Consider the following 13,897-nt stretch of genomic DNA (forward strand, 5'->3'; position numbering starts at 1 on the left):
TGTGTAGTCTTTGTCACCTATAACAGAGGTGGTTGCCCCAGGCAGCAAACAGAACTGGGAACTGGGAGAGAGAGAGAAACCGAAGTGCGTAGAAAGCTGGACATGTCCTGTGGTAAAGAAGTACTGAGAGAAGAGAAGGAGTTCTAGCACAGGGGGATCAAGGTCTAAAGGTCCCATTGTTATCAGATGCTCAATCTGAGACAGGAAGGATCTGGTTTTACCAAGTTAGAACAGCCTGAAGCATAATTTTGGCTGCAGTCAAAAGGTTCTTTCTCAAAACTAATCCCAGGCACCACTGAGGAGTTAATTATGGTCAGAGACCAGTCCTGGAAGATAATTTGGATACAACCACCATTCTGTGGAGAATAAGAAAGTTTAGCGTGTGGGCTTGGGCTGTACAAGACAATTATCTTTAACATGTTTCATTTACTGCTATGGATCCAACCTTAATGTTCAAAGCACAACTCCCACCAGCTTCTGCAGACGGGCTCCAAACAAGGACTTGCAGTAGGAGATACCTATAAAAAGTTTGGCCCAAGTATTTTGCTCACACAAGAACAAATGTACCCCAGTCACAAAATTTGGGTGTAACACTGTATTAGGTTATGCTGTCAGGAATCCACCAGCTGTGGCAACTTACAGAATGCAGGCACACAGGAGCTGCCTCCAGCTGCTCTGCTGTTAAGGCTTGCTTAGGCCACATAGTGGAAAGGTCAGAAAACACATTCAATTTAAAATCAAGAGGTTTAAATAAGGTTTTTTGGGGTAAAGGAAGGGTGCTTTAAGTTCATTTGAACCCAGTTCAGCATAGTGCTACACTTGGGATTTCCCTGCCAGTGGCATGGTATTTCCATGCATGCAGAGAACAAACCTGACATGAAAATAGTGCTGGATTGAGTAAAGTGCATCTGCCATGTCCTCCCCCTTCTCTAAATCAAGTCTGTAGTTTGGTGTGAACTCTGGTTGGTACAGGAGTTGTGGATTGCCTGTCTTTGGGCTTTTTCTTTAGGGTGGCCTGAGGGTGTCACATATAAGGGAGGTGCTTGGTCTTTGCACACTTGGAGATAACACTGTGCCCGCTGGTGCCTGAGCTGGGTCTGAAGTTGCTGAGGGAGCTTTTTGGAGAAGGTCTCGTGTAGGATACTGGCTTCATAGAGAAAGTCTGTTTTCAGGATTTAGAGGAACAGAAGATAAAAAGCTCTGTGTCCTGCACATGCGCAGGACAATTTCTTTTCCTGTCTCTTTGTTGTAGCTCAGGTTTCCAGTTCTGGTTTTGTGGTTGAATGACAGCATTTGCAGCTGGATGTAGACAAGAGGACATTAGTTTCATACTTCTGAGTCCCTGTTTCAGTTTATAGGTCTACATATCTTGTACTTCCCCATTTTCTGGTTTAACGCAGCTCTCTGGGGGCTTGCTACTGGAGTAATAAAAATCTAATTTAAAAATTCTGACCTTCTTCCCCATTCTCCATGCTCCTTGCTAGGTCTGTGCTCTTGAGGTGGGGAGGATCTTCTGACTTGGGTGACCTCACTAATCTGTTTTGCACTGGGCATGGGAGGGGTGGGAAGGAGAAGAAGAGCAGTAGGAGACTGAGCAGTTGAGAAAGGAGCCCTTGAACCAGGCGAGCATGTGAAGCTCCTGGGCAATGCCCCTGTTAGCCAAATACAGCCTGACAGCCCAGGACAAGGAGTCGCAGTCCCAAAACCCTCCATGAATCTCTCCTGTCCTGTTGCATTTGGCTTCTCGCATTTAAAGTCGCTCAGCTGTCAGAACAATTTTTCTCTTGCCTATGCTCCATCTATAATTCATTATGAAACCCAGAGAGGTGAAGCTGTTGGTTTTTCCCACTCTTCCTCCTCTGGAAGCCATGGGCTGAGTGTGGTTTGCAGCAGGACATGAATGAAACTGCTCTAAAACCCATAAGCCAAGGGGAAGGTGGTGGGAAAGGGACACGCTGCCATCTCCTGCTGGGCCACCAGGCCACAGCGTCTGGCTCTCGCAAGCACAGCCTATATGTGCATCACTATAAGCTCAGGCAGGTCTTTGCTCAGAAAATCCAGGCCAGATCCTGGACCTGAAGTTCATTGGGTCTTTCAGATCCCAGGCTTCAAAGGTGTTCAGGTCTCAGTCCAAGCTTTTGCAGCAGCTTCCCCACTAGTTAAAATTTACACTCCATGTGCTCCCCAAAGTAGCAGCCTATGTATCTGCTTTACTCCACACAGAGGTGGGACCAAATTTGTACTTGTCCATCATGCATTCCCCTCATCATCAACTCAGGCTGAACTGCCTCAGCTCTGCTTTATTCCTGCAACAGTTGCAAGCAAAAATAACACATTATTCACCATAAAAGTGTGGGTCATGCAATGAAATATCTGTTGTTCTGAAACTGCAAACATAATTGATCATTTAAGTGCAATTTTGAGGAAATGGCTACAGGTGTTATTTGTCATATGGGTTCCAATAATTGCAAATATTGATGTCTAAAAAGCAGAAAGAATTTCCCACAAGAAGGAGAAATTTTATCCAGTATAGTGGAAGGATTAGTTTTCTGAAGTGATAGTGACTTTGAAACATGAACACAGACTGTTTTCAGTTTGCCATGGATGAAATAACCAGATTTCTTACTCAGATGTTCCAGGCCCATTTCTGTTACCCTTATTTAGAGTTCAGCATCTCCAGGAGCTTGTATAGAAGTATCTGCGGAAAGGGTGTACGGAGATATCTGTGGAAGAAATCTTCGTCTTACAGATCATTACATAGGAAAATCATTAAAAAAAAAAAAACAAAAAAACAACCACAAACCAAAACCAGTTCCATTGACCGTTATTCTGTCTCAGCAATGTCCTTCTGCAAGGTTGAACTATTTGAGTCTGACAGCCTTGCGGTGGTGGAGGTAGGACCTTTTCCAGCCCGACAGATAAAGGGCCCCTTGTGAACTCCGTCTGTAGCAACAGCTCTCTAGCATCCAGCTCTAAAGCACCCTCCCAAGAGCCACAGATCCCAGCTCCTGAACGGAGAGATTCACCAGGGGGCAGCACAATATCACTTTTTATTGTAAAAGCAGGAGTTAATAATTTCAGCTGTCTGAGAGCTTTTGGAAATTAGCTGCTTGTTGTTCCATCTTTATCATTGCAAGTAAGTTTCTCTTTAAAGCTAGCCTCTGTAGCAGCTCCAAAATCCAAGATATTAGGCAGACATTAATATTTTACAGTCCAGGCATTCACCTAGCAGAACAAGAAGGAGTCCAGACCATTGTGTTTTCAATGTGTCTCTGGCAGGTGCCTACCCAGGCTTGGCTGGGGCAGCTGAAGGGTACTGGTCCCGATTCAATTACTTCTGTGTTAAGGGCACCAGCCTGAGTGAATACTATTTCAGCCTCATCTTTTGGGAGGCATTAAAGAGAAGGAGTAAGCCCTCTGATGTCACTACATGCGAAGGGTTCACAGAGGGTGAATGCAGACTCATAGAATCATAGAATGGCCTGGGTTGGAAATTATCTTAAAGATTGTCTAGTTCCAACCCCCTGCTGTGGGCAGGGACACCTTCCACTAGACCAAGTTGCTCAAAGTCCCATCCAGCTGGGCTTTGAACACTTTTGAGGATGGGGCATTCACAAGTTCTCTGGGCAAGCTCTTACAGTGGCTCAACTGCCCTCTCTGTAAAAAAATTCTTCCTAATATCCTCTTTCAGTTTGAAGCCATTGCCTCATGCCCTGACACAACATGCCCTTGTATAAAAAGACTGTCTGGCTTTCCTGTAGGTCCCCTTTAGGTACTGGGGAAGGCCAGGGTTTTTTCTTTTATATTGACTTCTGGTTGTCCTGTATGCTGCACAGCTTCTAGGTCCTCTAGCAGTTACACCAAACTCTTACCTTTCAAGGAGCTAAGAGAGGAGTCACTGGTCACATCTTGCCTGCTCAGCTTCCTTTATGGAGGGCTTCATCTGTCGTCAGTCCATTCCTAGTTATTACTCTATTCTACACAGATAACTGGTGTCTCCAGTGGTTGCCTCCCCTGGTTCAAGTGCCACTGTACTTTTCTGTCCTTTTCTGACCCCTTTCTCTCAACTTACAGTCAAAGCAATTCTTGCTCTTTTCCTGTCAATTAACTACATTTTCTCTCTTGGTCGTTCCCTTTGCTATTTTGGCTTCTGCCTGGTGGGATGCCTCATGTCTAGCATCAATCTCACACTTCACTCCTGACATACGTAGAACTCCCTTGACTGTCTCTCTCTGATCTCAGTCCTTTTGAAGTTCAGTCTGAACTCCATCTGCTCCTGCTCATCCCAACACTTACTAACTCTGTACTGAAGTCTTCAAAGATGCAGCTTTTCCATGGGGCTGCTCCCCATGTAGCCTTAGCTCTCCTTAGCTCAAATATTATCTTTATTTAAAGGCCAGGAGCCTTAAGAATATATATTTAGAATAAAAGAATAATTTTTCCCACCATAGTAGCTTATGTTACACTGCTTAGTCTTCTGAGAGGAGTATAGTATTGTTCTTCAGAGTAGGTACAAAATTATGAACTTAGTAGAATTATTTAAATATCTTTCAAGGCAGCTCTGTGTCTGCTTTAAAACGAAATAAATATGTGTTTCTGTTTTAAGAAAATAATTTTTCAATCCCTGTTCTTTTTCTTATATTTTTATTTGCCCAGTATTTTGCGGGGGAAAACAGTTTCTTTTTTCATTTGAATTTGTTTTTATTGCTTGGGAAGACTAAGGAAGAAAAGACAACAAAAATGTCTTTGAAAATTCACAAAAAATAAAAGTTGAAAAGAAAAATACTTTCTGTTCAAAGCCCTTAAAAAAGGTTTGGAGTTAAAGGCAGCCAGCACAGTGTGCTTTGTAATGTTTTTTGCCATCTTTTGTTTGTTGCTTCCCATTTCAAGGTATATCCATGCCATTATTATCTAAAAGAAAAAAAATTAAAAAGCTTTATCCACTGTGGATTAATTGGTAAGAGTTGCTGCTTCTTGGAAGGAGTCCAGAAGTCTGATCCTGCATGGTCGAAACCAATGAGCCCATTTTATGCAGGAACAGAAATGTCACTAGTAATAACTACCCAGTCACATAGCTTAGTTGTTAAGTATGTTCTCTGATTCAACAGATTTCCTTTGATCAGAATGGTCTTTTTCTGGAAATCAGTTTTTCTGGTGAGATTTTAATAACGAAATGGCGATATGTTTTTTGATGCAGGTATACCTAACTGAATTTGCTGTTACAAACTATGCTTCTGCTGCAGAGAAAAAAAATAGGTACATACATATTTCATATATAAAAATATATCTTTGAAAGTATGTGCATTAAAGTAAGTCTTAAAGTCTGGCTGAAAGCCTGTAAATGGACTTTGCATAACTCTTCCTAAATTATGGAGAAACTGATAACTTCAGCAGTGCGGAATGAAAGACCTCTTTTTAATTTTGCCATGTCAACAATGTATTACATTAAAAATATGTAAAGAATTCTAGAATATATTGTATACCAAAACTTATATCACCTAAATTGTGTTTACCTGGAATGTTTCTCCAGGGGCTGTTCTGCTGTAGCAAAAGCTGTGTTTATTCAAGTTGTTAAAAACCACCCTGTCTACTTTTCTCTGTTGTTTTCTTAGACTCAGGTGGGGAGAAGCAAAAAAAGAAAGTTCCATATTGTTACTCTCCAGACATAATATTAAGAAAATACGACTTACCTGCTGCAAGAAAGGTTTTTGTAGTATTCCTTTCAAAGACTTATGCAGATTATTTGCCATTACACTTTAAGCCTCGAATCACGTGCAGGCAGGAGACATTGAGAGGGAAGGAGCTGCCTGCTGCAGCTCTCTTTTTGGCTTTTTAAATTTGCAGAAGTTGTAGTTGGTTTTGAAAGCTCACTTTCCAATTAAATTAGCAAATACCACCACAAAGTAGATTTTTTTCCCTCAAAGAGAGTTTATAAACTTTCTCCTGAAAATACAAGTACAGAGATACTGTACCTTTTATTCACATTGAGATTGTAGATAGGTAGCATCCTGCGTTAATATTTAGCAAATTTGTTCTATATTGACATCAGAAATGTAGCTGAAAATCTCTTTGGCTGGCTGGCTTGTACCTGAAACTGGTTTTTGTAAGATCTGGATTCGAAAATCTCTCCCGCCAGACTTGTAGCTGTCAGGTTCGTTATCTTCAAAATTTCTATTAAGCTCTAATGGTGTTTTTCTTCCTGCAGAAACAGAAGGTGCATGCAGCACAGATGCCAGCCTTCTCCAAGGAGTAACCTCTTCATCCCCAAGTGACACTAGCTCCTGCTAGTACCATGGGGCCAGAGGGTGGTTTCTTAGGCAGTGGACAGATCCACATCATCCTGTGGGGGAGTTTGGCAGCCATGACAACACTTTTGTTCCTCACCTTCCTCATCTTCCTTTGCTCCAGCTGCAACAGGTAAGGCTCGGGAGCTTAGCACGCAGTAATGGTTCTTATGTCACTTAGTGCAGAGATTGACATAGCTTCACTAATAATTAGTTAGCAGGAAATACTGAGGACTTAGGTACAGAAATAAAAAAAGTACAAAAAATCTGTTTTCAGAGCAAAACTGAATTGGTACAGTTCTGTTCTTTCTAAAATTTTTTTTTTTTTTTTCTTTTGCTGTGAAAGAAGTACACTGTTTTGCTTGCTTGGTGGTTTCCCCTAAGATGAAGCCTGGAGCACAGGTGGACACTGACTGTTAGCAGATCACACCAATAATCTGAAAATGAGAACATTAGGTGGGCTGAACAGGACCAAAGAAGTATAGATAAAAAGGAAAGGAAAGCGAATTTTATGTATTTCAGCTTTGCTTTGGCTATTCCTGAAGTCTAGGGAATTGATCCTGCCACTCAAGCAAAACTGAGGAAGAATCAAATGGTGAGACTAATTAATGTCTTATACCTCATCCTTATTTTCTTCTCCATAAGAGAGTTCGATTTCACCAACACAGGCACTTCTACTGACTTTGTTTATTCACATTTCAAGGCCCCTTCATGACATGTAAGCTGTGCCCTGCTGACTGCACAGGGGAGCTGGGCAGCCTGCACTCCATTCATGATGCCCTTCCATCAGGCCAGACCAGCCAGACCCTTCCCTACGAGAAGTGAGACTGCTGTGGTCCATACTGCTGTATGCTTTTACAAGCATAGCTCAATCAGCCAAGCCTATGGGGGAAAAAAAACCCTATCCATGATTCAGTACAGCAGCAAAATCTGTGGTTTGGATGCTTATGCCTATAGGAGCATATGCTTTCACCCTTCAGCATTGAGAGCATTGAGGCAGCTGTGCGGCCACTCAGAAGAAATGCTCTTCTAAGCCATTCGGTGATATTTCAGTATCTTCCTATTACCACAGTTTCCAGAAATATCTGAGTTAAAAAAGAGTAGAAATATATCTTTTTAATTTATTTAAAAGTCAAAACCTACTTTAAAAACTCTTTAGCCCAGAAACTTTGTATTTAGCTACTATGCTTAATCTTAAAGGCCTTTTCCAACCTAAATGACTCTCTGTTTTGTCTTGTAACACACCAATCCTTGAAAAATCTCTGGCAAGATGAGTCAAACCACTGAGTATGTGTTTGCAATTAGAGATATACACTGCCAGAAACATTCTGGTGATGTTCTTTTATAAATTCTTGTGTTGCTAGTCTGGACACTATCTTTTGTTTCAGGTCATTCTGTAGGGGAGGTTGTTTGCACATAAATGCAATTATACAAAATTTCTTCCTGGCTTACTCTTCAAAAATGGATGAGAATATGGAAAACTGAATAAAATCTGTTTTAAAATATCAGACTCAGAAATACTTACAGAGAGGAAATTAAGCATTTAACTTCCGCTGCTCTGCATTGGTGCAGCCTTACTTGCTGTTTTCTTATTTCCCAATTAGGTAGAATTTTAACAGTTGCTAATGTGGGAAGTACTTTAGAAGAAGACTGCAGACTTTAGAAGAAGCATACGTTTCATATTGTCAGTATTTTCTCACCTTTTTACTTACCTTTTCATCTAGGGGAAGTACTAATGTTACTTTAAGCTTATTATAAGAGTATTTCTGAATAAGAGCTGTATTTCCAAAATTGTAAAAACTGGAAACATGATCCATACTTTGAGCCCTGTGAAGTACCCCGTGATGCAGGATTCCTTTAAAAATGTATAGTTCTGCTGCTATGAAATTTGTAGGCCTTTTTGAACTGTTCATGCTTATTATTAATTTTAACTAGCATTCTGAATGGGAGTAGGCTGGATTTTTTTGGCCTTTTCTAATTCTTCATAACATAAACACCTTTTAATGGCACAGTTTAAGGAACTCCCCAGGTAGTCTATCAGCAAAACATGTGTATCTGAGCATTTCAGATATGATTAAATTGAATATAATAATATTTTTATTATCACAGAATCATAGAATGGCCTGGGGTGGGAAGGACCTTAAAGATCATCTAGTTCCAACCCCCCTGCCATGGGCAGGGTCATCTTTCACTAGACCAGGTTGTTCAGAGCTCCATCCAATCTAGCCTTGAACACTTCTAGGGATGGGCCCAGCTTCTCTGGGCCTCTTGTTCCAGTGCCTCACCACCCTCCCAATAAAGAATTTTTTCCTAATATCTAATCTAAACCTACTTTTTTCAGTTTAAAGCCATTGCCCCTTGTCCCATCTCTACATGCTCTGGTAATTATTTACATTATCTTGTAATTATCAACAGTCACTCCTCACTTTGATCTTAGGCTGAATGAGAAAAAGCTTTGTGTGTGTTTGTTGTACCTCTTCAGTTTTGTTTACCACCATCCTGCCTTGATGGTGTCCTTACATAGACGTCATACCAATCCCTGTAATAATTTTCCATTATTCCATTTTCAGTATTACTGTGAATTGCAGTTCTGTTTCCTGCAGCTGTGTAAGGTCTATTAATGATTGGCATTCGTATATTAGCATAATTTATAGTAACAGTTCATATGCCTTTTTCACTAAGGGAAAAGAAGGCCAGACATCAGAATGGAGATCATGAAAATCTGATGAATGTGGTAAGTATTTGTTTCTGGCAGCCTGTGTCTGTCTTGTGGTTGGTTTGTACCAAGCTCCTTGCAAAATACCACAGATTAGAAAATAGCTCAGGAATTTCTAAGAGGTTGAGCAAGGGAATCTTTAAAAGTTGCAGAACAGGAAGAGAACTTACGTAGGTCCTGATAATCTGCGCTTTCTCAATGCTCTTTCCTCCACTGTTGTACTTCAGATCTCCCACCTTTCTATCACTCTGTTTGCAGTGAAAGTGCAGTGTACCCTTTGTCAGCTGCTCCCTCCTCAGGGGAGATCACTCTGGACATACTTGCTTTTATTTGCTTTAAGATCTGTAAACACAGGCACATAAATCTTTGAGTATAGTTGGCATGGTTTGACTCTCCTGCCAGTAATACCTATGAGTCAGAGCTCCAGAGATCAGAATGAAGTTTGTTGGATATCTATTCATGCGAACATTTATTCTGATCCAATGGTCAATATTTGTGTTGCAGCCTTCCGACAAGGAGGTTTTCAGCCATTCCATCACAAGTTCGGCTACAGAGCCCCCCCCAAACAGCGAACAGAACGGGGCACTCAGCAACGGTGAGGGTGAGTAGCGGCAGCCCCTGTGGTGGGATGGGTGAGCTGCACCATCCCAGTGCTCACAGCTCCCACCTTAGCTGCACACTGGTGATCCCTCCAGTCTTAGGCTTCTAGCCTTTGTGCTTTCCAAGCACACAGTTGTGCCATTTGTCTGAATACTCTGCTCACCTCTGAAGGTCTACACCAGATCACACAGAACTTACGACCAAGTTAAAAAGTGCTGTGAACTCATTTGCCTTGCTGGTAAGTCAGTGGAGATGATCATCCCATGGAGATGGTCATCCCATGGAGATGATGATGTTTTGGGCTGCAGTGTCCACTGCTGGGTGTGCTCTGGGACAGCCCTCCACCCCAGGTCCCAGTCCTCCACGCCAGCCAGCACTGGAAAGGTGCTAAGGTCCTGCCCTGGGCCACCAGGCCTTGGCCACCAAGCCATAGCTGCAGAGTGACCAGACCATCAGGCAAAGAATTTGACATTCCGTAATCTTGGCAAACTATGGAACTGAGATAAAACCAGAAGATGTAGTTGTACCTTAGGGCTTCAGAAATGCTCCAGGAGACTGTGGAAATACTTCACGTGCTCCAGGGACTACAGCTTGGGATCATAGTCCTGGACTGTGAGAGGCTGTCACTTATATTTTTGTATTTTAGAAAACACGCAACATAAATAGGCTTCCTTTTTTTTCCTCAGTCTTTGCTTTGCTGAACACTCAAAATGATTCACCCTGAAGTATCACTGGAAAATATTTTACTTAGCTGCACCTAAAAATAAACTCACTCTAGCTCAGAGCCACTGGGAGCCAACTGTTGTCTTCACACTAGGCACCAACACCAGGGGCTGCACTCCAACTTACAGCTCACCTCCTCATCTCCTTCTGTAACCAGAGGCTAAGCTATTCAGTCTTTATCCCTCAGACATAAGTATCCAAAGACGTTTTTAACTTTGTTTTTGCAGCTAATTGCTGCTTCTCTCCATTGGCTTGTTGTGTATGTAGGTGTGTGGTTCCCAGAGGCACTTGGTGCACAGATCAAAGCCCTGCAGAAGGGAAGGATTTCTCTCTACCATGAGTCACCACATGTGCAGCTGTCAGAGCTGCTGTCAACCAGCAGACAGTTTTCAGACTGTCTCATATTACTCAGCTTACACTCTGTGTAACATCCCTTCTGAATAATAGGAACCAATGCGCTTTAGTTTCTCAGTTATATTTTATGCACTCTTTTTGTTAATAGTTCTTTTTATTACTGTTTCTGCTAGCTTTTTGAGTAGGGGCAGGGCTATAGAAGCAGAACCATCAAGTGATGTGTTTTTTTCCTTTACCCAGCCTGCCAGCATTGTCTTATCTATGCCAACCCCTTGGCTACACCAACCATTTTTGTGCTACTACCCATAACCACAGAAGCACAGAAACATGAGCTCTTATTACTTCCGATTATCCCCTCCAGGATGAATTGGGGGGGTGTGCTGTCTGGGTTCTGTGGCGGTGCTCTGCACAGCACAGAAATCCCTGAAGCAAGGGCCAGAGAAGCAAAACATGCTCCAGCTTCTCCAGGATGTCCTCCAGAAAGTCTACAGGCATCCCAGGCAGTGAGTAGGACAACTTGCCTGTCTCCTGTTCCTCCCCATGTTTTCTGCAGGAGCTAAGTAAATAAAGGAGGATGTCTTCCTTCTCCCATCTCCCATTCAGACAGTGATTACCATCTTATACCTCCAGTTCCATCCTGAGTTTTGCAGTCAGGGTTTGGCTCCTTGCAGGTGCTGACCATGTCTGCATGCCCTAAGCGTAAGAAAAAGCAACATCCATGGCAACCGCCAAATCAAGGGCATTGATTGGTTTGGCAACACTTTATGTCATCATGTCAAACACATGGAAGGACATGGAAGAATGGGTTGATTTTGCTGAGAGAGTACTGTAGGAACCTAACAGTAAAGCTATTCAGAAGAAAAATAAAGCTATTCAGAAGTGTTTTTTTAAAGAAACAGTGTAAGGTGAAGTTACATACCATACACTACCTGAAACATGCTTGTATATGCCCATGTATACATCCCTGAATGCATGTAAATGTCATACATGTGCAGTGTAAGATGAGAAGCCCCACAGATTTCAGTCCCTAATACCCTCTAGTGATAGTGACACATGGCCCGCTTCTGGGGCTTAAAGCAACATGTTCTGCCTAACACTACGTTCTGAAGTCTAGTCTTCTATTTTGTGCATATGGCCAGCTTGTTAGTAGGTTGTCAATCTACATTATGTGCTGCGAGACTAAGAGAATTATGGCATAGCCTTCCAGTGAGGAGCTTCTGGTGTAGCATGCAGGGAGTCTGGCTGTGGCAGGGCTGAGCGAAGTGCAATTCCAGTGAGAATTTGGCCAGCATGTTAAACAAGGTGATGGATGGGTAGGGAGGAAGCAAGAACACTTTCCTTTTGATTCCAAAGAATAGGGAAATAGAAACAGGAAAATCTAGCAAGGATTTTTTTTTTTTTAAATCTAGCAGGGATTTTTTTTTTTTAATCAGCAAGGATTTTTTTTCAAGACACTTGGTTTGAGGCTTCCCACCTGTTTCCCATCTGAGACTCCTGAGCACTTTGTAATCATTCAGTGAAACTGAGTACAAGGCATCTGAATATCCATGCACACCTGCACCTACCCTCCTTGTCCCCTGTTGTTACAGTAAATGCTGTTGCCATATAATGTGACTTTGGGGTGTACAGACTTTTTTAGATGTTGTGAGAAATATATTTTAGCAGTAGAGTGCAGAAATCTCTGTAACTGAAATTTTTTGATAAACAAAAACCATGGTGACCACTAGACATTTCCAGGCAGTAGTATCATTTATCCTTTCCAATGTGTCACAAAAACAAAGTGATATAGAGAGTACCAAATCGCACTGACCCCTTACTTATACATTTGTTTGAAATACTTCTTTGTAATTTTCTTTAGTTCTTTCCGAAGACAGTACAACTGCCTGTATCCAGCCTTATGAAGAAGTACAGACATCTGATCTACCAGATCAACAGGATAGTCTTGGAAAGTCTATAAAATGTCACCAGAGCCGGGAACTACCCAGTATTCCCCCTAACACAACCATGGAAACCATCATCTCAGCTAGAAATGCAGAAAATGACCAAGGTCTCGGAATGGAAGGGCCTTATGAAGTCTTGAAAGACAGCTCCTCTCAGGAGAACATAGTTGAAGACTGCTTGTATGAAACTGTGAAGGAAATTAAAGATGTTGGAGCAGTAGTCAGCATGGAAGGGAACTGTAACAGCAAATCAAAGACTTCACTGACAGTTTCTGAAGGTCAGAATCAGATTCCTGAGTGCAGAATTGAATCAGCAGAATATGCATCTGTTGACCGAAATAAGAAGAGTCGCCAAAGTGCTAATTCAGAAAGTCCTCTTGACAACATACCAGATGTAGAGGATGAGCTTCCCCCTCCGGTACCCATGAAACTTCTTGATGAAAATGAGAATGTGCAAGAAAAACAAGTGGAAGAAGAAGTGACAGAAGGGGCAAGTAAACCAGAGAAGGTAAATACTGCAAATACTTGTCCTCATCAAACAGCCAAATAATGACAGAGAACATATGGGTGGGAGAGGATTTTATTTTTTAGTAACAAAAAATGCCAAGAAAAGAAATGACACTTAAGGTGATGCAAGACTAAAGTAGGAAAATATGGAAGTATACAGGATAGTCTTTGTATTATGGGCATGTATTCATTCTGTTGCAGCCTATATTTTTGATTGTTGCAGTTATGCATTACATAAAGCTTTTCCCAAATATTATCCTGGAATTACACAGGCAGCCTCTGCTTCTTTAACGTACTTGTGGAAGCTATTACAATGGGTATCTCGTATCTCTGTCAGCATCTATATCTTGTAAAGAATCCCCCTCTTCTTTTTTTCTAATGAAACCACAATTTACAAAAAGGAGAGAAGGGCATCTTTGGTGGATGCCCTGACTTTCCATGTGCCTCCTTTGTTGGGCCACCTTGTCATTGCTGTGGAAGTGTTAGGCACCTGCTCAAAGCAACTCTTCTTGTCTCTCTCTGTAGGAGAGAGGGACAGAAAGAGAGAGAGATTGCAGCAGTAGGCTTTTATATTTGTCAAATCCTTTATGTCACATATAAACACAGTAATGAATTTCTACCTGCTGAAATCATGGCCAAAAGTTAAGTTTTCTCAGCAGCTTATTTTTTGTCCCTAGGAACAGTCATGGTGAAGTCCTTGAAAAATAGAATGATGACATTTTCAACAATTTATTTTCCATCTGTAGTTTTTAACCAGAATTTATTTTAAGGAA

General features: G+C 41.7%; 1 protein-coding gene across 2 annotated transcripts in view; it reads left to right on the forward strand.

Moving 5' to 3' along the window:
* Positions 1-13,897, forward strand: part of PAG1 (phosphoprotein membrane anchor with glycosphingolipid microdomains 1) — a 112,487-nt gene that overhangs the window by 83,482 nt on the left and 15,108 nt on the right. For both annotated transcript variants that reach the window (XM_064650033.1, XM_064650041.1), the window contains exons 3-6: positions 6,206-6,417; positions 8,967-9,018; positions 9,505-9,601; positions 12,536-13,125. In XM_064650033.1, the coding sequence (XP_064506103.1) occupies positions 6,293-6,417; positions 8,967-9,018; positions 9,505-9,601; positions 12,536-13,125 (864 nt within the window). In that variant the 5' untranslated portion in view covers positions 6,206-6,292. The remainder of the gene's footprint in view (positions 1-6,205; positions 6,418-8,966; positions 9,019-9,504; positions 9,602-12,535; positions 13,126-13,897) is intronic.

The sequence above is a fragment of the Pseudopipra pipra genome, chromosome 1 (assembly GCF_036250125.1).
Source record: "Pseudopipra pipra isolate bDixPip1 chromosome 1, bDixPip1.hap1, whole genome shotgun sequence".
NCBI classification, from domain to species: domain Eukaryota; kingdom Metazoa; phylum Chordata; class Aves; order Passeriformes; family Pipridae; genus Pseudopipra; species Pseudopipra pipra.